Source organism: Acipenser ruthenus, chromosome 1 (assembly GCF_902713425.1).
Source record: "Acipenser ruthenus chromosome 1, fAciRut3.2 maternal haplotype, whole genome shotgun sequence".
NCBI classification, from domain to species: Eukaryota; Metazoa; Chordata; class Actinopteri; order Acipenseriformes; family Acipenseridae; genus Acipenser; species Acipenser ruthenus.
Window position 1 is genome coordinate 34094733 of NC_081189.1, and position 26052 is coordinate 34120784.

The 26052-nt window shown below is 37.5% G+C and overlaps 1 protein-coding gene across 1 annotated transcript in view; it reads left to right on the forward strand.

Annotated features, from left to right (window-relative positions):
- LOC131737124 (E3 ubiquitin-protein ligase KCMF1) overlaps nt 1–26052 on the forward strand; it is a 43733-nt gene that overhangs the window by 15516 nt on the left and 2165 nt on the right. Inside the window, exons 2-6 of the mRNA XM_059024083.1 lie at nt 6303–6470; nt 12494–12633; nt 15680–15781; nt 16301–16478; nt 25702–25984. Of these exons, the coding sequence (XP_058880066.1) occupies nt 6303–6470; nt 12494–12633; nt 15680–15781; nt 16301–16478; nt 25702–25984 (871 nt within the window). The remainder of the gene's footprint in view (nt 1–6302; nt 6471–12493; nt 12634–15679; nt 15782–16300; nt 16479–25701; nt 25985–26052) is intronic.

A 26052-nucleotide genomic window follows, 5' to 3' on the forward strand; every position in this document is an offset into this window, starting at 1 on the left:
CTGGCCATGTGGCATTTGCCGCAGTTCCCCTCAAAATGTATGTCTCTTCACGGCCATTATGGTCACAGTGCCCTTTCAGCTGTAGCAACTAGAGATGCCTGTATTAGAAAGTGTCTGGATCCTAACAATAACACGATTACGTGATTTGCATGTTTAAGTCACATCAGCAGGAAAAGACAAACAACAAACCATGCTTTCAGTCGCATGGATTTGTACCATGTGTAATAATGCCATCTCAAAGTAGAAAATTTGCACACTCTGCAAAACAAATTAGCAAAACCTGAATTTTTTTAGGTCGGTAGTTTTAGAAATGTTTACTGTGTGTACAAGTGGTTTTTCTTTCAGATTTAAAAAAAAAAAAAGTTTACTGCAGGGGTCTCCAATCCTTGTTCTGGAGGGCCGGTGTCTCTCCTGGTTTGTGTTCCAGCTGTACCCTAAATTGCTTAATTAGAATAATAATTGGTCCAATTAAGTAATTTAGAACACAGTTGGAACAAAAACCAGGAGGGACACCAGCCCTCCCGGACCAGGATGGGACACCCCTGGTTTACTGTAAGTAACTTGAATGTTTCAATTACCGCTATCTCCTTATTTTAATTTATGTATTTACCACATTGAAACCAAAACTGTAGGAAATGCTATTCTACATTGGATTCGTTTTTATTATCCTTGTGTCCATCTTGTGATAGATACATTTTAGTTTTTTCAGTTAATCCATTAATGCAACACAGCAGCTCTGCATTTTGTATGACCTTGCTGTGTTGTGTGATTCAACCTTCAGGATGGTGCAATTGAGATGCAATGCATGGCTCATACTGTTCCTGTTCTGTCACGTTGTCAGTGGAGGTTGATATTAGCGTGGATTTAGTTGTACCGTGTTGATTTATTAGCTGTTTTTTGGTTTTTGGCACCTAAACAAAAGATTGATTTTACTGTTACTGAATATTAAATAGGTTGATTATTATGTTTACAGAGAATGGGGCAGGAGACAGGGTTCAGTAAAGTTACTATAAAGGTGTGTCCTGATATTTAAACTATAGTCTGACAAACAGTAAGTGACCTTTTTGTATATTTTTCCCACATGAAATGAGTGCCTAATTGCACAAGTATTTAATTTAATGTGAGTTTACTTAGAATTAAGAGGATTTACAGCAATAATATACCCTTTTCAGTGATTACCATGGGAGCATGGTTCACTTTGCATTCAAATGTATTTTCTGCAAGAAAGCTTGCCCCCCCCCTTCTAGTTTAGTGATACCACCCTGTATTTCTCAAACGTACTGATGCATTTTTATAGTTAATGTGCAATATTTACTTACCCACTGATTTACTGTATTTGATTGCATTAAATTCCATTTGATCGATGCATGAGGTTAAATACTTGAAAACAAGCAAAAGTGGTTTTGTTGGGGGTAGTTATGGAATTGCATGCTGTTTTTTTGTTTGTTTTTGCTCCATCTGATTGAATCGTTCTGTTGCTCCTAATCAAAGTGGACTGTTTCCTGTGTAAACAAATGGTTTCAGAATTCATAATCCTCATTGGAACATACTGTGCTCTCATCCCCTCACTCACAATGCTGTAGTTCCCAAGGAGTCTCCTGCTAGACATGTACTTTGCTCCTCCTGATTCCCTTCCAGATCAGCTTCGCTGTCTGACGAAATAAATGACTGTAGTTGCACTGCAGCATGTGTTGTCAGGCACTGCCTTTTTCATTCAGCTCAAGACTGAAGGAAGTTATTGGTAGCAATGACGGCTGTTTGAAACTTACTGTCTGAAAAAAGACAAGATTTTATTGCAGAGGTAGTCAATAGGCGCATCGTGGTCTGAATCCAGACCGCCAGTACATTGTTAACTGACTCCCAAAGTACAGGCCCAGGCTTTTCATTTTCATTTAAAGTAGGAGGCTAGAAATCCCAAGTAGAAGGCAGGGGGGTATGGGGGTCTCCCCCAGCGTGGGTGCAAGTGGCAACACCCCCCACCAAAATTGAATTTCAGGGTTTTGTAGGGGTCTAAAGGGGTCTTGTAGGGGTTTTGTAGGGGTCTAGAGAGCAAATTACATAAAATGTAGCTGTGAGCCGGCAGTAAGGAACATGCAAATTCCTCCAGAGGTTTGGTTTTTATGTTGGAAACCTGTATTCAGCTGTCTTCTGACAGCACATAAAAAAGAATGCCAAGAGGCATTCTTTCCATTTCTTGCCACTTTTCATTGGATCAACAGTCGGCATGTGGAAACAATGGAATGTTGAATTCTGAAATGTCAAAGTTTGCTGTAGATCTGTGGTTGACTAGGCATGTGAATATTTAAAAATAAATAAATGAATAAATAATGAAGTATCCTACATTTATGCAATTAAAAAATATTTCCATGTTTTATATTGCCCTATATTCAAAGCAGCACCTTTTTGTTTTCATGACATGGTACATATAAAAATGTAATAAAAGCTGAAAAACTACTTGGCTTTCATCCGCAGACTGGATCATTTTCTGGTGTCGAGTAATTTTAGCAAATAGAAGCCTGAACAGTGGTGCATTCGTCTACAGTAGTCGTATAAAACCCAATGCATCTAGAAAATATTCACTGTAGAAATGTTGGAAACCTGTGTACTTTCTTTTATTTTTTACTTACTTTTATTTTTAAATTGATTGTTAGAGTCCAGGTGAACAAACCAGGGTTTTAAGACTGTTCCCCAGGTGAGAGGAAATGCTATGTTGGTTTTAAAGGTTAGTCCAATGCCCATTGCTGCCTGATTTCTATCATCCTTGGTTTTGGTTTGGGTGAACTTTAACTCATCTGGGGTGAGATCAAATGAGAAACTACATTATTTTTCCATAACAACATTTTTTTAAAACAACATTCTCATTGTTGGCATTTGTCAGCAAAGATGCAACTGTAAGCCATGCTCTAGTTGAGAGAAAACAGGAACCAGCTTCTAATGCTATAAGTTGGTTTTTCATGAAGTTTTTGCAAGCTTTCAATGGACCAATACTGTAAACTTCACAATTAAATGGCATGTATAGACAAGAGGAAGGGGGGTGTGGTCCAAAAAGTGTGAGAACCACTGCTGTTGATGATGCAAACCCTAAGGAAGGACAGTGTACAGTTTTGGAGAAGCATCAAACCCCAATTTGCAGCTCTTGCTGTAGTTCCTCTGTGGTGCTTAACAGTACCTGTTAACAGTGTAGATGCAAAACGATCCTTCTACTCTTAATGTGCTCAGGGATGACAGACATCACATCAAAAGTGAAATTTGAATGTACAAAACCACAGCTCTGTTTAAATAGATATTAATGAAATATGTTGTACAATTCTCAATTTACAACCAGAACATTTATTTTAAATGTATTTCAGTATTCAGATTAGGGGTGTGCCGATTCACACAGCGAGCCGTGATATTTTTCTTGACGATACGATTTACATTGTTTTGGTTTTTGTAAGTAAAACATTTGATCTGCTAACAAACATGAGCATTAATTTCTGTCTACACTGATAATTGGATAATATTATTTATTAGCATGTACTCTAGCAGCCTCCCCTACCATTCACTGTATTAAGGGTGTTTTTGTCAAGTCCGCTGGCAACGGAGCAAAACAGAAGCCGAGCGTAGGCGGGTTATTAATGTTGATAATCTAATCAGGGTGACGGCGAAATTCGACCTGCTCTGGCTGATTTAAAATCCAGTGTGGACTCGTCTCATGTTCTTGATGGGGACATTGTTAATAAGCTTGATAAGCAAAGTCTTCAGCCTAGCCTTAAAAATAGCAATGGTCTCTGCACTCTTTCATTTATGCTGGGAAGGTGGTCCAAGCTCTGCAGATACATGTTTGTGTCAGGGTGGTTCATAGGTTTTTTTTATCAGATATCAAATATATATTGTCGTATGCTTGCAGAATGTTTTCATTTGTTATCAGCAAGCTGCATAGATTAACCATTCAGCCGCATAATGCTAAACAAGTGAGTACAAAGCAGGTCACTGCTGTAGTATCACTTTAGTGTTGTAACAAGCTGTTTGTATTTTAAGCAGCTGATCATGGTAGCAACCAACTTGCTCCTAAAGTGGCAGCAAACAGTTGGATTTGGCAACCATTTTTTCTGGCCTAGGAGCCATTGGAGTCCTGCTGTCCTAATGGAATGCCTTTTTCATTAACCTGCTGATCATTGTGGACTCTTTTTTCTAAACATCTGGGACAGTGAACCACTGTGATCAGATGCATCTCCATTCATTTATCTCGGTCTGTGTTCTGTTTAGTATCAGGAATATATTTGACCTGCTGTGAAGCTGCCCATCCCATTTGATGTCTTGAAATCAATTTTAGTAAAAGCATAATAGTCGCCAACGCTTAGAACGGGCGAGTTTGTGTTAACATGTTTCAACAGCAGTAAGCAATGGACAGTATAAACACCAACACAATAACCTGACATTCAAAATGTCCCCCAATCACCAGTACAGTAATCAAAACAAACAAGCGTGTGTGCGGTTAAAAATGTTTTAAGACACTCATTACACTAATGAAGATGTATTAAAAACTATGAATGTAATAAAGTACAGTAATCCATCGCATATCCGACTGCGGTGGGACCAGAGTAAGGACGGATATGTAAAAAGTCGGATAAATTAATCCTGTTTTTAAATACCGTTATACACAGATGTAACAAGTACTGTACTATATTAATGTATTTTGAGATTAGGCTTCTATTCGGGCGCTCCCCTAAATCCCTTGTTTAGAAAGATACAGGGTATTAATGCTTGTGACATATTAACATAGCCGTGTGGATGCGTGCATTCGCTGACAGGCAGGAGATCGAGACGGAAGTTGTTCGCCTGCGGGGAGTGTCAGGATTTATTTACATATTGTAGCGCTGAGCTGTGGTGTTTCCAGAATATAATGAGACTGAACCACAACTGTTGTCTGTTTTTTATTTTTTAGATTACTACACTATAAAGCAGTGCGTTTGTCATTTAAATCTATGTGAATGGCACATAACGAGATCCAAACAGCTGAGTTTGCCCGACATATACGGCGTGCTTAACATGGTATAAACGATGCCTTTGTTATTGAAATCAGTGGGAACGACAAACGCTGTTTGTCCGATATAAACGGCTGCCCGAAATAGCCCTGTATGGTGCAATTGGTGGTGACTGTATCTGTTCCTGTCATCTGCTCTGTAATTTACACATGCAGTCCATTTTTCTGCCTGCAGTTGCCAGGTGCTGGTATAATCTCCATGACGGCAGCAGTGTTGTGCCAGGCATATCAAGCTGGACCCCGTGACCTCAGTAATGTTAACTGGCAAGAGTAATGTGGGTCACAGAATCCTGCTTCTTCCTGTACAGCTCTGTAACTGACTTTCCATTGCAAATTAGCATCTGGTTTTCAACAAAGGTGTTTTTCTGGAGATGGACAATGTGGAAAGGGGGTCAGTTTTGCTGATACTTTGCACATGGTCTGAACTTTTTTCCTTTAAAATGAACACACACTAGTGCAACAGAAAGTGGAACTGCAGGAAGTTGGCAGGTTTCTGTAGACAAGTGAAGCACTTAATTTATATTACAAAATAAGAGAACTTGAGCAACACTGTAGTTGTAATCCCTTTTAAATATTAGATTTTTCCTGCAGCATTTAAAAGGATTACCACTTTACAAGGAATGTATTCCAAGGGAACACCAGCACATGAATATAAAAGCATGTTTAAATTATTGAGTGACACTTTGTTAAAGGTTTGTATTTTGTAACAGACCAAGGTACTTCAGGAAAAGGAAGGGACATTGTTTTTAATTACAAGAATATACCCAAGTCCAGATGGAACAGGACTTGCACTGTCAATAAGTCCATCCTGTAAGCATATCCTGTTTATTTGACTGTAATTATATTTAAATAGAGATATTGAGTTAAACTTGGGACGGGTTACAGCAAACCAGCATAGTAACACGTGTTCTGGCCCAATCGGTACACTTTTGTAAAATAGCATGTCAGTCGCATGTGTTTTAAGCCAACAAAGTTATTTTTGATAACATTTTAACTGATGCTAGGGTGTCTTCTGTAACTGGTACTGACATCAAGACTGTCAAGGGAGCCTTGGCAGTGAATCACAAATGCAAAGAATGATTTGTGTGGACAAGAGGACCAGCAACCTGTTGGTTTTTGCTATGGACTGGAAGTCAAAAGATTTGTCTCGAATATCCAGCCGTGATCCCTACAACTATGGGAAGGTGTGGTAATCTAATTTAGGCTTATTTGATTGCTTGAACAGTTGACCATCTGAAACCGTGCATTGAGTTTTCCCTTTTCTCCTGTTTTGCAGGTGTCAGCTGTGATGCATGTTTAAAAGGAAACTTCCGAGGTCGCAGATACAAGTGTTTAATTTGCTACGACTACGACCTGTGTGCATCTTGTTATGAAAGTGGAGCCACCACAACGAGACACACAACGGAGCATCCAATGCAGTGTATATTAACAAGGGTAGATTTTGGTAAGTATCCTGATGTTTAAAAACGAATCAATCGGTGGTGATCCGAGCCGTGCTCAGGGCGGGACTTTCGTGGACTACCTGCCCCTTGTTAAATTCTGTCTGGTTCCAGGTGATTTAAGGATACGATTATAACCTGTTGGTCACGACTTTAACGGAACCCGTGAATTTTGCCATTTGTTTCCACTCCGCGTGAAAATAGGAAGTGAGCAGTACACGTTTTTTTAATTGGCAGCAGTATAAAGTTAAAGCTGTTAGCAAACGTCAGATAAAGGGGAATACTTGCACAGAACTACAAAAAGTGTTGGCATTAAGTTCTAAGCAAGTAGCAGAGCAAGCTTTTAAAGGAGAAACGCACTTTTCAAATTAAATTAAGCCTTTTGTGCAGAAAATATACCTCTGCAAAACCTAAAGGGAGGACGATGTACAGTTTTGGAGAAACATGAAACCCTGATTTGCAGCTCCTGCAGTAGTTCCCCTGCGGTGCTTAACAGTACCTGTCAACAGTGTAGATGCAGAACAATCCTTCTAATGTTTTAACAATGTGCTCAAGGATGACAGACATCGCATCAAAAGTGAACTTGTAATGTATATCTTCTAATACCAAATCCTCAGCTGTTTTTAACTAAGCATTAACGACACGGATTTAGTTGTAAAATTCTCAATTTATAACCGGAACATTTTATTTTAAAAACTACATCTCAGTATTGAGATTATTTTTTACATCGGACAAGGAATACATGTCGAAATGAAAAGGGAAGCATATTCCTGTTACGGTGGCTTTGAAAAGGTATTGTGTGTGTTAAAACACATTAAATAGATGTTTATTTAGCACAAATTACAAGATATTGCATTGATATATTTTAAGTTCAAATCTGTGTAGCCGTGATCATTCCGTGAAATTGTATATTTTAGCCATGACTGTGCAGTGATTTTTACATTTGTACTGTGACAATCATATCCTTAGTAATGCTCCCTTCTAAAATGCTTTTTTTAGCCCCGTTACAAAGCGGTGCTAGCTCTTTGGCACCACCTACTTGATGAAACCCTATTACACTTCTTCCCATTTCGAGAGAACAACTGAGGAACAAGTAGGGCTAAAGATGAGGGTTCACCTAGTGGATTGAATAATAAATGTTACAAGTTCCTGTACCTGACTTGACATTTACTGTCAATTGATAAGTCCCCTCCCTTTTAGAAGACACTCTTTATACCGTGGAACCAGTCTTGGCTATAGAGGGGGAACACTGCATTTATACCTTGCATACTCATGTCACATTTGCATTTTGACACGGCCATTATCTTATGAACCTGCTGTAACCTTAATTAAACTGCAGTTCCAAAACAGTTATCTGACATTAATGAAATAAGAAAGAAGTATAATCATTTTATTTCAAGTGTGTTTGTGACTGATTTGTGTGCATTGTGTAAGCCCCCTTGTGGTTGCAGGGCTGAAATGCATGGAGATAAAGTACACGGTGCTTTTTGATAGTCAAAACAGTAGGTACAAGAAACTAGCTGAGAAATCTACTGTGGCCTGGAAGCATAATTATTATAGGGCACCCTGCATTGGTTTCAATCAACCATGTGCATGCTGTGAAACGTTAGATCAAAAGAAGGCACAAGTGTATTGTGTTGGTTGTTTACCAGACAATAGATTAACATCTAGACAGATGGAAATATTGCATTGATTAAAAAAATAAAATAAAGCGGCAGGTCATTCTTTTGCCGACCAGAAAGGAAAGGATTTGAGAGGTTATGAAAGCATGAACACACCCCAAACTGCTGGTTTCCATATGCTTCTTTAGTGTGACGTCACATCCGTGGTGATTGTTGCTAGGTGGTTCTGAACAAACAGGCGAGTAAAAGTAATTGGTGCGTTTTTAAAGCATCTGTAAAATTGTATAGGAAGAGGTTGTATTTTAATATAAATCAAAGTATAGCTAATACACAGCACTGTGCAGTGTTTTGTGGCAGACTGCAACCACCATTCAGAAAGAAAACTGAAAAATGTAGTCTGAACACCCTTGTCATCTGTTAGCCATATCTGTAAAAAATTTAACAATTCAAGGATGGAAATAAAACGCCCATATCATAGCAATTTGAGCCATTCCAGATTTTATGGTGACCTTAATCATTCATACACAATTTAAGCTTGTTACTAATTAATGTATCTATTATTCAGGCCTCTTCTTCGCAATAGACTATTGTAAATCTGCTTCGTGATAACAAGGATATCAATCGAACAAAGGTTTTCCGCTCAGAACACGTTAATGTTACTTTCCCTCGGGAGCAACTAAAATACCTGTGATAACCTAGTTTCCTAGGATTATTTTCAACATGAGCTTAAACGGTAACCACGTTATGGGGCACTACACCTTTAAATAAAAACACATTTCAACTTTCGCATAAAGGCTTTTGCTTTTTTATTTAAACAAAATATATGATAGTACATTTACAATATTTGGAGGTAATGTGTCCATACAGAGAACAACGAAGTGAAACTGTTAATGTATTGCAGAATAATAAAACAGTATCAGCTATTTCACATCCTTTTTCATTAATATTATCTACTACTGTTCTTGTTTTAAAAATAGTTCTTTTTAAATCCTTTCATGTCAAACGGTAGTCTGCGAGTCAATTTAGCAGGAAACTTACCTCAACATCGTAAGTTTTAGCCTTCATACTGGCATTAGTTTGGCTTTCAAGACACCAAGTGTACCATCATATAAGAATGATTGACATTTCCCTGATTTGAGTTTTCTCATTTTTTAATTAGTTGTTCTTCCCTTTTTTAAAAAAAAAAAAAAAAAAAGTGAGCGCTGTAAATATTGAAAGTGCCATGTTGTTTGGAACCGAGTAGCAACCATCACTGAGGAAGTGAGTGTCGGTGACGAAAGCACTAAAAGAACTGTATTACTTTTAGTATATCATGTTGTCCCACTGTTTAGTGCCCCTACTGTAGCTTTGTTCGTTCCTAATGTCCAATAACTACCAATAGTAAGAAATGTACAGCTGGAATCTTCAGATGTTAATACTGCAGTAGGACTGAGGTTGAAGGAGCTTCTCATTATTATAGCCCTCCATACTAATTGTGGCACAATTGGCAAGCAAAATTAAACTTAACATTTAAGGCTGAGGAGATGCATCGTATCATTTGACAACTATCGATAGGCAAGCCTGTGCATCGTTTTTGTGTAAAGTGTTGAAGCGAAGGAAAGCATTTACTTTTTTATTAAATTTGGAATCAGCCATTATTTTTGGCATTAAGCGCAGAGCTTCTGCTCCCCTCAGGTCTGACTCTGAATCTGCATGCGATTGAGCTCACCTTCTCCCCCCTGCCCAGCCCCCTGGGAGTGTTTACTGATGGGATTGGATCTGTGCAGGAGTCCTCGAAGTAAAAGAGCAAGTTAAGAGAGTTGTGCTAGAATTACAAATACTGTATCGACCGAGCTACAATGCCTTTAGATGTTTGACAATTATTTTCTAAAGTAAGACGGCAAGAAAGAAAAGTAATGTTTGGGATACTCCGGTAACACAACTAAATTACATGACCATTTAATGAGATGCAGAGGTCGCGCTAGCCTTTAAAAATGTGCGTTTGTAAAAAGCATACCATCTCAAAATCTGCGTTTTCAACCATAACACCTGTGTTTTTATATATTGCATCAACAGTTATATTATTTTCCAGTGGAAATATTTCAGATTAATGAAGTTAACATGCAAAACCAGCACACAGTAGAAATCATGGTAGTAGAAATAGACATAGACAAGCTTACCATGAAATGTTTTCCTTTGAAAATCCCCTGTTCATGATGTAAAAATCAGTGTTGTCGAACGTGTACCAATGTCTGCGGGTAGCTGTCAACATCATAGCTATTTATAGTTTTGCTGTTTTAAAAGTTCTTTAAATGTTACTTTTAGCACCGAAGTCAAAAAATGACTCGTGTGCTTTCAAAATAAGTGTTAATAATTCTCAGGAGCTTCCATTTAAAATAGTCATGTTAGGTGATTCAATTCAAACCAAGAGACAGCATAAATACAACAGACAACAATACATAGACAGTTAGAAACATTACAGCAATACAAAATAAAAAAATAAAAAAAACCTTATAAAATCAGCATCTGCTCTGACAAGCACATGAAACAGGTAAAATAGCTTCAAGCCTAGAAAAGAAAGCACCCTCTGAGAGAACCAGGAAGTTTAAGCCTTGATTGTAACTCATTCCAATCGTGAGCAGCTGCATATTGGAATGAGTTATGCCCAACAGCAGTAAAAAAACACGAGGGACAATTAAACTAATCAAATTGCTGAATCGAAGGTTGTAAGAGGAGACCGATATAGTCAACAATTCGCTTAGATAGAGGGGCGATTTCCCGATTTTAGTTTTTAAATGATCCTCTTCTGGCAGCTAAAACCCTGTTCTGCTGGTACAGTAGATACAGGTATTGTAATTGCTGCAAGTTTTATGGAAGCAGGAAATATGTCAGAATAGTTCTCAATAGAAACCCTGCAGGCCTCATCCATGTTCTTAACCATGATTTGTGAGCATGTGTTTTACTTGTCCAAATTCTTGGCTGAGATTTCAACCAAGATGCTCCGATATAGATTAGTGAGTAGACTCTACCAGGGACATGCGCAGTGCTATATGGGATACTGAGACTTCAGCTGTTTTTTTTTTTTTTCCTCCCCCCCTGTCTTTTACATTTGCGTTTTAGAAACGCACTGCTGTTATTGTTTGAATTTTATTAGTGATCTGTGTCGTTTTTTCTCTTGATTGGTTATTACTCTGACTGGTTATGGATTTAAACAATTTTTTGTTTTGATTTTGCTTTGACCCCAACTTATATATATATATATAATTACTACTGTGTATACATAAACTGATGTAATCAATGTAATATGGGTACTAGTTTTTAAAGCTTTACTAGCAATGTTACACAGTAATCCACAGCTCCACATGTATTGCAGCATTTTTTTTTAAGTTTTCATAACGTCTGAATCGATGCATCTGCTTTTTTTGGAGAACGATATATTGATAGTGAAAATTTAAGCATTGCCCCAGCCTTATTAACGTTATGAAAGTGTTTTGTAGTTTGTTTTAAGCTGCTTTCAAGGTACAATGAAAGTGCCTGCAGCCTCGGCACTAAGCCAGCAGATATTTCGGGCTGGACCTATCTGTTTGCCCTCAGTAGGGATAACCGTAGCATCATACATGGTCTGGGTGTTGATGTTTAGAACCGTTTTCTTTTTAGACTTGTTTATGAAAGGTGCTGGTACTTGTACTAGCAGGCATATGCAAACACCCAGCCTGCGTACCCTTACCAAAACTTTTCTCGTTAACAAAATGCATCCTAAGTCAAAAGCTGATGTTGAAAGTTTTTGTTTTAAAAGTGTTAAATTACTTGTGTAGACCTAGTAAAAAATCAATAATAATGCTAAACTGACCAAATGCAAAAGTATTGAAAGAAATACAATGTTAATTGGGGTCCCGAACCATTGTGAAACTGGGAAAAAACAAGTGAAAGGGATACTGTGGACAAATATCTGGAAGATGCTTTTAAATTAGATGCTTCTGTGAGCAGGTCTATTTTATTTTTTTTACTGTGCATGTATTCAAATTATTTTGGTTTGTCAGATTTTAACTTTTTTTTTTTTTTGCTGCATTCTGTCGCTCTATTGATTTGAATTCAAGTGTAAGGCCCTTACCATAGAATCCTACGTGTTACAGTAACAGCTATAAGCCTGCATACTGAATGAGAACCTTTTCATTTGTTTTGGGGGGCTAGCTTTGTTTTTTGTTTGCATAAATCCTAGATGACATTTTAAATTTAGAAGTGTTTCCTCATCAGAAATGTTTAAAGTGAATGAGATATGGATTTTGGAGCCACATGTTGATTTAAATAATTGCAGTTTTGAAAACCCTGAGCTTGGACAAATAGATGGCAGGGAGAGAAGGAGATGGAATATAAATATCGATGCTTATTGATGAGTGGTTGTTAATCTCAATTTCTTTTTTCTGCAGATTTGTATTATGGCGGAGAAGCTTTTTCAGTAGAGCAGCCGCAGTCTTTTACATGTCCTTATTGTGGGAAAATGGGTTATACGGAGACATCTCTACAAGAACACGTTGCGTCGGAGCATGCAGAAACATCCACAGAAGTGGTAAGTAAAGTGGTCCAAATAGAGCCATTTGAGAAGCCGAGGTACAGTGCAGGTTTTTCAACATCTTTTTAAAAATTTAAATCTGTATTTTACATTTCCATAGTAATTTGATAATTATGCTAAACCAGAAATGAAGGCTAATAATAAATTGTCTATTGTTTGTAGACATGGCTGAAGCAGTGTGCAGACTCTTTCTCAGTCTTTCATATATCCTCTAGAGTTTTTGTAGAACCATAGCCAGAAGTGACTCACTGTATTAATTTAAAATGAATCCGTGATGATAACAAGAGTACCATTCACCAGTGGCTTGGGGTTGTAAAATCAAACTCTCCCAATGCAGATTTTTCTTTCCTTTTCACAGGGGTCGACATACTTTTACGATTTATACACTGCAGTGGCACAGTTACTTTTTTTTAAATAATTGCTCTGAATAGAATCTTTAAAACATATTCAAAGTTTTGATGCTTCACCAACCCCCCCGCCCCCGATTTTGTGTACCTGGGATGATCTGTTTTGATCAACACTTTCCCTGCTCTACTTTCACTATCATATACACCCCAGGGAATTATGCACAGAAAAAAATCTAAATTATGCGATATCTCTGTACAAGTATGTGCAAAGTAACAAAAGTATTGTGCAGTTGTATTGGGTTCTTCTTTCCTACTGGATATCAAAATACTAGCATAAGTTTAAAAAAAAAAAAAAAAAAAAAAAAAAAAATAGAAAACAATGGATTTCTTTTAAACATAGTCTTTCTAAATTCCAAGATTGAAATAAAGGAACACCAGCTCGTTCAGTTTGTCTTCCGAAAGAGAACGCCTCCGATCGGACAGGACAAGACTATACAGCGAGTTGCTGCGCTCTGCATCAGCTGTATTTGTTACTGCAGTTATGTATCTGAAAGCTAATGTTTTCAAATTAGGAAGACGGTCAGTCAATTTCCACTGGCAGTAGAGTGCTCTCGGTCGCATCGGGTGCCACCTTAACAGTGCACAAAGCAAAACAAAGAAAATCTTTTACTCTCTGATATATTTGCATCGTGGGACCTTTGTCGTGGTATTTTCTGGCAAAATCGATCAATTTTCTATTAATCCTCAGTGTGATTCAGTATTTTTCTCTATCCTTCTCTGTTAACGGCGCTATTATGATACGTTTTATGCGTAAAATTACGCGGGCGTGTAATTCCCTGGATGTAATCATAGTCTTCAATAATGGTGGCTGGTAAAACCTATTGACAGTTATTAGGGAGGCGTAGAGTTGCATGTAACTTCTGATTTCCAATGATAATTGAAGGCTTGCTTAATGCACCAACGTTTTTTTTTTTTTTTAAACATACGTTTTATTGGCTTTCCAAAAACCAGTGTGCAGAATTGTCAGTGCAGTATGTTACATATTTAGTGAAGGGAAAATAACTGTTGGAAAACATAAGACTACTCGGCCACAAACAGTTAGATTTTTCTTGTCGCAGAAATGTTACATGTGCATCACTGATGTGCTTCATGATGTATAAACACTTACCTTGTTGTTGGCAGCAAATCAGGTAAGGTAGAAGCAGCAGGTGTTCCTGCACTGTTCTTTATCATTGTAGTGTATATTGTGATGAGATATTTACGTTTAATAGTAAAACTGATGTCTAGATTATGTTGTGAATGTGTCATGCAGTTTTACATCTGTTTAGATGAAATACTCTGTGTAGCATTTACCCTGACTTCTATCCGTTAACCACATTTCAGGGATAAGAAAGCAGGGTAAGATTCTGGGAGATTCCCCATTGAAACGGTTTTCATGTTCATAAGTTCCATGTGTAGCTGCTGTTACCCTTTAGCAAACCACTCCCTCTTTTACCAGGAGTTAGGGATAATCCTAGGATAACCACAGGTGATTGAAACACTACATAGTTTGTGTTCTTCCTTCTGGCCAGCATCAATTATCTTTTATCTACTATTTTATTTCATTGCACAATACAATGTACCCCCCCCCCCCCCACCCCCCCTCCAAAAAAAACCAACAAAAAAAACATTACTATTAGACTTGGAAACCTATCTGTCTAAAAGCATTCTTTATCCAAAATGTACCAGTAGATGGCAGCATATGACTTCCTTTTGGTTAAAAACTAGCTTGTAATACACAATTTGACTTTTTTTTTTTTTTAACTGCACAATTAATGTTATAGACAGTACATGTTGACTACACTGTACTCAAGATTTGGGGAATATTTGGTAGAATAACTAGGAAATCCACCAGAGCTTGGATTCAGCAGTACAGTGTCTGACAGTTTAGTAAACAATGAATTGAATTGGGCTGTTTGCGCACTGTGTCGATAGAATATGGTTAAACACTAAATGGGCCATTCCATGAAATAGGGACATATTTCTTTTTAAACTGAAAAACATCCTGGATGTTGTACTACAGTAATGTTAAACCCCAGAATTTAGTGGTGATGGTCTAACCATACACAGAAGCGTGATCATTGAATTATTGAGCTTACCAGTAGTTTTTGATATCAATAACTTATCCATTTTTACAAAGGGTACATCATGGAATGACCTTAATGCGCTTAATAGTTCCAAGGTCATGCATTTTCAAAATTCCACTTTCTGAAATCCTGGAATTCAAATGGTGGGTTTAGACTCTAAATTTAGAATTGCAAAATAAATCGACAAGTGTTGGTGTGTTTTTTTTTAGTTTTTTTTTTTATATATAAATGTTTTTATATAGGTTGCAGAATAAAATGCTTTTTGTTTTAATATTTTGTATGAAGTAGAAATACTGACGTTTTCCACTTGGTGTCACCAGTGGGCTGTTAAGAATATGCTGTTATTCTTTTGTCTTACAGCTCTGTAGTTCATAGTACTTACAAATAAAGATTAAAAATAACAGCCCTGTCACACTGAGATTTAGCTTGATTTAATACAGTATTACTGATTTAAAATGAATGTAAATTATGTATTCCACAATATATCCTACATAGCACATGTTCATTTTAGTTATATATAGTGTGTGTATATAATCTCTGTCTTAAAAGGAAATGTTTTCTTTATTACAGATATGTCCAATATGTGCAGCGTTACCAGGAGGAGATCCCAATCATGTCACAGATGACTTTGCAGCTCATCTTACACTTGAACACAGAGCTCCCAGAGATTTAATATCCTTTAACGGTAAAAGGGACTGAAATTCATGTATGTTCAGGAGTTAAGGGGCAGAAAGAGGGTTGAGACAGACCCGTAACACACACACACAAACGTTTGCACACACATTTGAAGTTGTGCTGATGAGTCAAGCTGAAAGAACAACACTGCATGCAAGCTGTCATTTGAAAACATAAATATCTAGAAACCTCATTGGCTGGCCTTGTTTAGAAATATTTTCATAGTGATATGTTGTCTTGTTACCAGTCTGATAATGCTTGTTTCATTATAAACAGTTTATTAGTCATGTTCTTTTTTTAGTTTTGTCTTGTTTGTGAATGGTGTTGAGAAAATAATTAAAAAAAATATTCAGACAATGTCTCTAAATACCAGTAAATTAATGCAGAACTAGGATTTGCAATATATGTTAAGTCTATAAAGACTGAATGTTGCACTACATCTAGGAACAGCACAGAGCATCTGCTGGTTTATATTTATGATTGCCACATTTATTATGTCCTTAACCTGCTGTTCACGATGAATCCAGTGGTGTTCGGCACGTACGTAGGATGTTTCACCCTGGTCGGGGTTTGGGAGGTCCTCGCGCACGTAGATCAAACATGCACTTTACTAGCAGTTCAACTGGTGGGCTCTCATCTTCACAGAGTTCATCATATTCTCCAAGCAATAGGGAAGCCATGGATCCTATAGCTGGTAAGTCAAACAAATCACTAGCTCATGACGAGTATTTCTATAAAAGGTGCATTCATATTTTGACGTTTCATCTGTTCATAGCCTGTTTCAATATATTTGAGCCATTTTGAGGGTAAGGCAAAAGTCACTAGACCCTTTGTTAGTAAAAAGACATACATCTTGGGCTCCTGTGCTATGATATTTGATTTGCCTTATATAGTCATGATTAAACTGTTAGTGATGGCTGGCCTGACTTATGTAAATCACAAAGGTAAGGTGGCTGTAAACTCAAGTAAGGTACGGCAGTAAAATGCACCTTATTCGCACTTTATTTCTTTCTTTTTCTATGTGCAGTGTGAAACTGCACAGAAAAAGAATTTGCCTGCACCCTCAAATTTGGTGAAATGCATACCATGCGTTTGACACCTTTTTGGCTGAGAGAAATCTGTTTTTGGCAATTGTTAGGTGTTGATATTCAACATTCTGTGAAGGGTGACCTACTTTAAATGGTACTCCTAATAAGGGCTTTACATCCTTAAGGGGGATATGTTTTGTTCATGACGTATCTTATTATATACTCTGTTGTATTTAGCACATTTGTACAGCTGTGGTTTCAGGAATGGTGTGTGTGTGAATCTGTAGGGCTTGTGTGAATTAAATACCTCCATCTGGATCATGTTTTTAAATGATAAAATTTAGTGTCAATTGCGGTGGAGTTTTTGAAAAATGAGTGCATATTTATGCAAGTGCTTTGCAGTATCTGTATTGTCTCTGTGGTGTGCTGATTGCCAAATTAGGTCATAGCAACACTGTCATACATCTGTATACGAATAGACTGCAAGACCGTACCAAAGGACAAACAGGATCTATTGGACTTCTCAAGGTATTACTGGATGTGTGTTTTTGTTTACTAATAGTAACATGTACAGTTGAGGCTTATGCATTACAATTGCAACTCCTGTGATGCTCCGAGCTTGACAAAAAAAGAAATTGGATGATGTAACCAATAAAAAAATCATACACAAAATTAAGTGATGGAAATTAATATCATAATTTTTTCCAACAAGACAAAGGAGGCAAAACAGTTTGGGCTTCCAGTTTTATCCAATTCTCTAGTTGGGCCAAATAAAAACTGTGTGGTTCAGGTTACGCTGGGGGGGAAAAAAATAGGGTCGGTAGGTAAAACCTTTTATTTTATTTATTTTATTTCCTGAATAAGCACTGTGAGCATGGTAAAAGTGGCACGTGCTATTTTACAGAACATTGTTAATAACCCTGGTTGTATTTTCATTAGTTACACTATCATCTTGCTTCATTCTCCCACCATCTCCCCTTTCTCCACCTCACAGCTGTCTCATTTTGAGGGTGCATCTTCAAACTTTCCACCTGCCTTGTTTTACACTATAGACAGGTAGCTCTAAGGTATGAAACCACTGGGACTAAAATATAGCAGCATCATTACAGCGACACTTAATGACTGTCAGTACATTGTTTTCTACAGTGTGAAAAAATATTACTGTAAAAACTCTGCTGCAAATAAAGTAATTTTTGTAGTTGAGGGAAAAAAGAAAGATGAGTCCCCTATTAAAAATAACAAATCTGCAATAATTGTAATCTTGATGGAATTTAGAAAATAACAAAATAGATGTGGCAATTAACATTTAAGTGAAACAAGTCAGTTTTAGCTTTAAAACTCCTACATAAATTTTTTGTGCATTATTAACATTATCATGGTACATGTATTTAGACACAACACTTTTTTTTTTTTTTAAGAATGCATCCTTATTTGTCTTAAACATGATTTGCAATGATGTATTTGCAACATTAATATCTGAAATCTGTCATATTTCAATTTTGACAAATTAAAATGTTGGATTAACCAGGCCAAAGTGAACAAATCCGAAAGTCAATAAATTGAAACCCCCCATGATTTCTCAGCACAGCACTGGGCGCTGCAGAACACTGCCTGTAGAGCTGGATTAATGCATTCTGCAAAACACGTCCGTTGCAGGCAGAACTAACTTGGATGCTGGTATTTAATAAATGGTTCCTGTTTCCGAAGATGCTGCTTCCCGAGTTTGGATTGCGATGTTTTACTGTGTTCTATATGAATATATATCTTTGTAAATAGACCCAACATTGCCTCTCAACCTTGGGATAAGCCATAACAAAGAAACATTTTCAAGAATAAAGTGATTTAATTTCCTGCAAAGGGTGCAAGGGCTATTTTAATGATATTTCTGCGTACTGGTAAAACATTTGTACAGAGTACCAGGAAAACAGTTTGTCAAGGTAATTTTTATATTTTGATTTTCAAAATGATTTTAGGCTACTTCTTGGTTGTCCGGTTACTAAAATTGATGTTTAAACCAAATAACTCTGAACTTCATTTAGGTCCCGTTCACGTGATTTAGGGGATGGTCACCATGGTAACATTTAGGGGTGGTCGTTCCATAGCATTCGCTTTATTCGGTGCAAGGATTATAATCCTTGATTTGGTGTATGAAGACGCTGAAAAACTAAACCAAAAAATGCATTGGAAACTCTTCCGGCAAGCATAGCTGACTGCGAAAGTGGGTTTGCAACAACGTTTAGTTTTCAAAATAAGGGAGCTTTTGTAAACTGAAATCTAGTGGCCTGAATTTAAGTGAATACCTACATAACACAAAGGCATACAACTATTGCACTGTATTAGTTGGTGGTAGAATGAGAGGATGAACTCGGTCACGCTCTGTTCTCCCACCCTAATGATACGAGTACAAAACTGAAACATTAATATAATAGCAGTCATTTAAAAAAAAAAACACGTTATCTCAATAATACAGTATGCCTACCGGTAAATTAAAGTTACTTTCACTTTCAGATATTTCTGTATGTTTTAGTAGTTGGACATGTACAAAAGTAGCTGACAGCAGTTAAATGGACGTTGTAATGTGTGCATGTTAATTGGATTGTTAGGGAACTTTTAAAATAAATTAACTACCTGCTTAACTTTTTTCATGGAACAGTATTTGAAAGGCATCAGCTGAAATGGTTTCTATTCCTTTACAATTCACACACGTACATTTAAGTGCTTTCAATCCAGTAAAATTATTTATGGCAACCGTGAAGACTTTTCAAAGTTATTCAGCTGATCTGAACATTTTGTAATTTCAGAATACAGTATTTACAAGGCAATCCATAATGATTTCTGGCAAATCGTGATGTGGTCGCATTTTTCAAACATAGTGCAAAACCACTACCGGTACTCGGACGCCGACAATTTATATGAAACTGAAGATCTTGTTTGCACGAGGTTTCTGGAAAATCGCATGAGCGAAAACAAGGCCGTACACAGTGATCAGTTTTTGAAATTGATATAGAAAAATGTAGCCCGTTATCAACAAAAAATATTTAGGTTTGGGTGGAAAAAAATAGGGACGTCGGGTAACCTGAACTACACTTTTTTTTTTTTATTTGGCCTTACCATCAAGACTTTACATTAAGATAACAACTAATTGGAAAAGGGGAAGTTGAGTACTACTTTGTTAGTAGCTTTTGGATACTGGTGGGATAGTGACCTCTATAAGGTAAATCCTGTTTACAGGCTTAATCCTTTTTTCTTTCATTTCAGCATTAAACATGAAGCTAATCATAACTGAACCTAACTTAGTTGAACCTGCTGCGCCTAATAGCTGGACTTTTCCTGCTTATTAGGAACATGGTCGGCATGTTCTTTTTATAGAACTTGCTAAAATTTAATGAACCAAAAAAATGAATCCTCTGGGCATGGCTTTTACTGATTCTGATTTCTAGTGCCATTTTTCATTCAAAAGTCCAGTCCACAAAAATGTTGCATCTTAAAGCCTGTTTGCCTATATAATTGGATTACACACTGGAAAACATTAGACATGTAAAAGGTTCTATAATGTGCAAACCAAATCAATCTATCTGTTGGGCGTTTCTTTCCAAGTGGTATATTGGATGCAAAGCGCATATCAATATCCGTAAACCATAAATTAGTTTTTTTTGCAACACTTAATCGATTTATTGATCACCGCGACTTCTTATACAAGCCATTAAATCAGTTCTTGACTAACCCTAAATGTCATCTTTCTTCTTAACAATAAACATTAGTAGCAGTGGTGTAGTCGAGCCGGAAAGCTGTTCCAGTACTTTTTTCTACCGGTTTCTACCGAATTTTAAATGTTTGCAGAGTCGAGTCACACACATCGCTCTTACAATTGTCTTGATTTCAGTCAGTTGTCCTTGTGATGGAGTGAAAAGAACATTAGGGACTTCTATTGAAAGGAATGGTAGTTACTCGTGCCAAGTTATAAGCGAGAACTGCTAGAGACTCTGTACAGCAAGGATAGTTTACGATAGTTTACGTTGGCGCAGCAATAGTAAATAATCCAAAAGCACAATTTCACTTTTAATTTGTAGCTCCCAACACAGGTGAAATGTAGTAAAAGTCAATACCTGTCATACAGCAAGAGAAATAAGTCTCCAAAGTAAGATAAAAATGTCCTTTTTCTCCCGTTATTTTTGCAGACCCCAGGCAATTTTATCCACACATATGTATATTACAGGACTTCTGAGTTTAATGACAATTAACTCGTTTTGTCAACATGGAAATATACTAGGGAACGCCATACATTGACGTTAATCTTTCCTGCACACATTCCAGTTCTAATCCAGTTTCAGTAGACTTTGGATTCTACCATATTTGTAGATTCCTACTGCATGTATATAATGGATTTGTTTTCCTGGTTTAAAATTGGTGTTTATGTACAAATGAGACTGACTAATTGTGATTAACAGTTTGGGAATGTCATGTCATGGCATCTCTTTTATAATACAGGAGATATTTGTGCCAAGCTATCCAATGCAAAACAGCTATCTCCCTGTATAATTAAGAGTCAAACAAAAAAAAAAAAAACACTGCATTTTGGCTGAAATATTTGCATTTAATAGTCATATAGTAACAAAGGCCTGAACACCTCTTTAGCATAATAACTGTTTTGCAAGTCCCTTACCAGTTTTCCAGACTGCTTTTGCTTTGAATGGGGTTTCTGTTTATCCAGCCATAGCACTGTGCAGCAGGTATTAAGACATCACAGCTTTGTGCAGCAATTGGAATTGTATTCACTTCATATTGGGTCCTAATGCCTGTTACACCTAATTAAATCTACATTTTGGTGTCAAGATAAATAGACTTCAAGAGTAAAAAATAAGTCTGAAAAACAAAATCTAAAGGATAGTCTTGCTTTCAGTTTGAATGATTTTAGACTTCAAATATAAAATAAACATGCATATTATTTTGATATTTAGCTGTAGTTGCCTTGGCTTTATAGTTTTGCTTTTAGTAAATCTGCTGCTGCTGTCCGTAGAAGTCTGAAACACGAACATGGAGTCCAGAAAGGTACTTGCATTGTGAGCACTACATTTGCATGCAGCTTGCAGCTGGTCAAATGCGTCAGCATTGATATAGAACACCAGTCATGTGTAAAGTATTGATGCAATTCCATGTTTCCCATGAGGTTTATCCTGTGGTTTTTCTCCACAGCAAAACCTTCCTAATTGAAATAACCTTTCAAGTGACCCCATGGGGGTGCACTGATCATCAGTGTATGGCTTCGAAATGACCAAAGTGTAAAGCTTGCCCCGCTCTCAGTCTGCCTCGTCACAGACTTACAAAAAAGATTATTTGAATGCATTGAATGCTGTAAACTAATTATTTTACTGCAAAGGTATATCTTGTAGATGCTAAACTTGTATTGCCGTCCACAACAAGCTGTGTATCTGGCTGTTTTACTTCATTTTGCCTAGTGCACCCTCAATAAAATATTGCAGTGCTTTTCTCTGATGCAATATGACTTGATGCGCTGTGCTGCTTCAGCTTGCAACATTCACCTCACACATTCGGTGTATTTTTAAAAGACTGGTGTACGCATTGGTCTAGTTTTGTGTTGATATTCCGTTTTGTAAAGCTTCTTACTGAAATGAATGTTTTCATGAACCTAGCCTATTGCTGAGGAAACATTTTGAATACAGTAGCCTGATGTTTGAGACCAGGCAGATTCGTGACGTAGTGTTCATATGTGCTGTGCTGCATTATTTCTGAAATTTTAAAGTAGATTTTGCAAGATGGTGTCCTTCGTTACAGGGTTAATTGGAGGTTCCTTGAACAGCAGTCACTTGGGTAGCTTTATAATAGTGCTGCCGTGCTTGGTGTGGTGTTCACTGCCGTACGTTCATTATTTTCCTAAACGATCATAATTGCTGTTCGTGACACAGAACTTGTCAACCTAATTAGAGCTGCTGTTTGCTTTAAGTTCAGGCTGTCACTTGTTTGCTTCACCTGGGTATTCCACTAATTTAGACAAGGTTTGACAGCCTGAAAAGGTACATGATTTAATTCATCATAATCAAAGGAAAGAGTTGGTTATAATTTATAAGAATATCAAAAGAAAAGTTTGAGAATGAGAAAAGGCCATTCGGCCCATCAAGACTCATCCCTTGTTTAGCACACCATTTTCCCCTACTGGGGGGGTGGGGGCAATGACTAATTTTAAAAGCACAGAAATCTAATCTAGTCTTTTTTTTAAATGTTCCCAGTGTTTAGATCCTACTACTTCACTTGGTAGGCTATTCCATGCATTTATAACTGTGTAAAAAAGTGCTTCCTACCTTCTGTTCTAAACTTACTCGGCTTCCATTTATGCCCATTTTCTTCTCTTTGTCTTGGAGTAACTATACCAATTATGATTAAGGACTTCCCTTTTTTTTCTAGGCTGAAGAGAGTTAGTTATTTCAACCTGTCCTCATAGCTCATGCCATTTAAGTCCTGGGATCAGCCTAGTTGCCCTTATCTGTACCTTCTCGAGTGCAATGGTTTGAGGTGAGGGGACCAAAACTGCACACAGTATTCTAGGTGGGGTCTAACTAGGGCATTGTATAAACTTAGCATAACCTCTCTAGACTTGTATCCAACATTTTTTGCAATATAGCTTAACATTCTATTTTACTTTAATTGCCTCAACACATTGGCGAGGTATAGTATTACCGCTTACACCGTACAGGTTTGTCGGGCAGTCGTTTATATCGGACAAATAGCGTTTGCCAATTGCCATTCCCATTGATTTCAATAACGCAGGCATCGTGTATACCATGTTAAGCACTCCGTATATTTTGGGCAAACTCAGCTGTTTGGATCTTTGTTTTGTGACATTTACATAGATTTAAATAAAACGCACATCTTATTACTGTAGTAATCGCTCTTACTAATCCACCAATCAGCTGTTTTCATCACGTTACCTTGCCATTCACATAGATTTCAATACAAAAGGCAACACTTTACTGTAGTACAAGCTTGACAGATCGATCAATGAGCTTTTTGCACCTCATTACTGAGATTACCCATGTACTGTTCCTTGGCTATTTAATCCCTGTACGTAGTGTTGGGTTTACAGTTTGAAAAAACTGCACTGACTGCAACAGCAAGCATGGCTGGAAAGAGAAAAGCGATGTACATCAGCACAAAAATGCAGTGTAAATAAAATGTCTGTTAGATGCTGTGAGCTTGCTAAAGCATGCTTGGAACACACTGTCAGCAAAAAATGCAACGCTGCTTCAAAAAGCTTGGGTTTCTGTAGTTGAGGAGGAGAGTGCTGTCAAATACAACTGAAACTCTGACACCAGAGGGGATGTCAGAGGAGAATTCTCAGCTGTGTCACCTTGGCGCGGGACGCTCTGCCTGAAACAGACATAGATGACGTATGCGTGCGTGCTGTGATTGTAACACAGCGGCGTGCTATGGAGCAGCATCCGGATGTAGAGCCAAATTGGGATTTTTTAGAAAACGCTGAAAGTTTGCTGTCCATACTTGCAAAAAAAGCTCGTCCAGATGAGTATCGCAGAGTTCTTCGCTGGAAACAATCTGCAGTAATGTAGCCTACCTGTCCTGTACATTTCTGCACTTGCATTACTTTTTTGCACTTACTTTTTATTACATTCATAGGTTTTAATACATCTTTTATTAGTGTAAGGAGTGTCTTAATAAAGATTTTTAACCGCATGCACGGTTGTTTGTTTTGATTATTGTACTGGTGATTCGGGGACATTTTGAACGTCAGGTTATTGTTTGGGAATTTATACCATCCATCGCTTACTGCGGGTGAATCACGTGAACACAAACGCGCCCGTTCTAAGCGTCATTACTTTTAATGATGACTCCACTATAACCCCTGAGATCCTTTTCAAAGTCCCCGTCCCCTATTTCCATCCTGTTCATTTTCTACTTAACATGGATTTGTACTCCCTATATGCAATACTTTACATTTCTTAACATGGGATAACGTTTATTAACCCATTGTTATTCACCATCTCCCTAGTAGCCCTAACAATAAAACAAACTTCTATGCAGCTCTTTGTTTTTATATTGTACACTGGGGAATTGCTTATGTAACAGCTTTTATTTCTATAGCCTTAAACATACTTCGAAGGTAACAAGGTGATAATTGTAACGATTGTGAGCACCATCTGTTTACCCTTGTTATGAGCGTCTTCATAATTTGCTGCCAGTTTATAAAGCTTTTTTTCAGCTGTAGGATTGCTGTAAATGCAGTATGGGCATTTGGACACAGTTTACGGTAATTGCTTCACTGCCCTTAGTAACAGTCATAATACCAGGAAGTGGGACGCAATGCATCTATTTTTTTTTTTTTTTTTAAAAAGGTGGTGCATTAAATGAAAAAAGTAGATGGTGCTAACAAGACTACTTTTAAACCAGTGATACTCAACTCTGGCTTTTGAGCTGCAATCCAGTCCATGTTTTTTCTCCAAGCAGGTTCTAATGTAGTTAATTGAAGCTGATAAGAGGCAATAATCTAGTTTAGGACCTGTTTGGAATAAAGACCAGGACTGGAATTGATCTCCAGGGCCAGAGTTGAGTACCACTGCTCTAAACAATTGTGGCCCATAGTATCCCATTCAAAGTTTTGGGTTTAAAAAAGGCTGCAAGGACAATGTCGTCATGGGTAGAATCAAGATAGTCGAATTGAATATGTTTAACCATGCAACATATTTTCATTAGTGATATTTTGTCTTTTGTGTGTGGCTCTATGGGAACTCCCTGGTAAACTGGTATGGCTATTTTAGACAAAACAGTTGGACAGCTGTGATCTAATCAATAATACAAATGTTCTGAACAATCTCGTTTTCTTTTTCTGACTGATGGAGTGTCGCTCTCTTCTCTCTGCAGAGCTTTTATCTCAGTTATCAGGGGTGAGACGCTCAGCGGGTGGACAGCTGAACTCTTCCGGCCCATCGGCCTCCCAGTTACAGCAACTGCAGATGCAGCTGCAGCTGGAAAGGCAACAGGCGCAGGCAGCGCGGCAACAGTTGGAGTCGGCACGCAATGCAACGAGACGCACCAACACAAGCAACGTCACCACCGCCGTCACACAATCGACAGCAACGACAAACACAACCACCACAGAAAACAATCAGCAGACTACCCACAATTCACAGTTCCTCCTTTCGCGGTAAATCTCAATTTTGTTTATGTTAAGTTTGTTTTACGCTGGCTTTTCTTGCTAATTTTTTTTTTCCT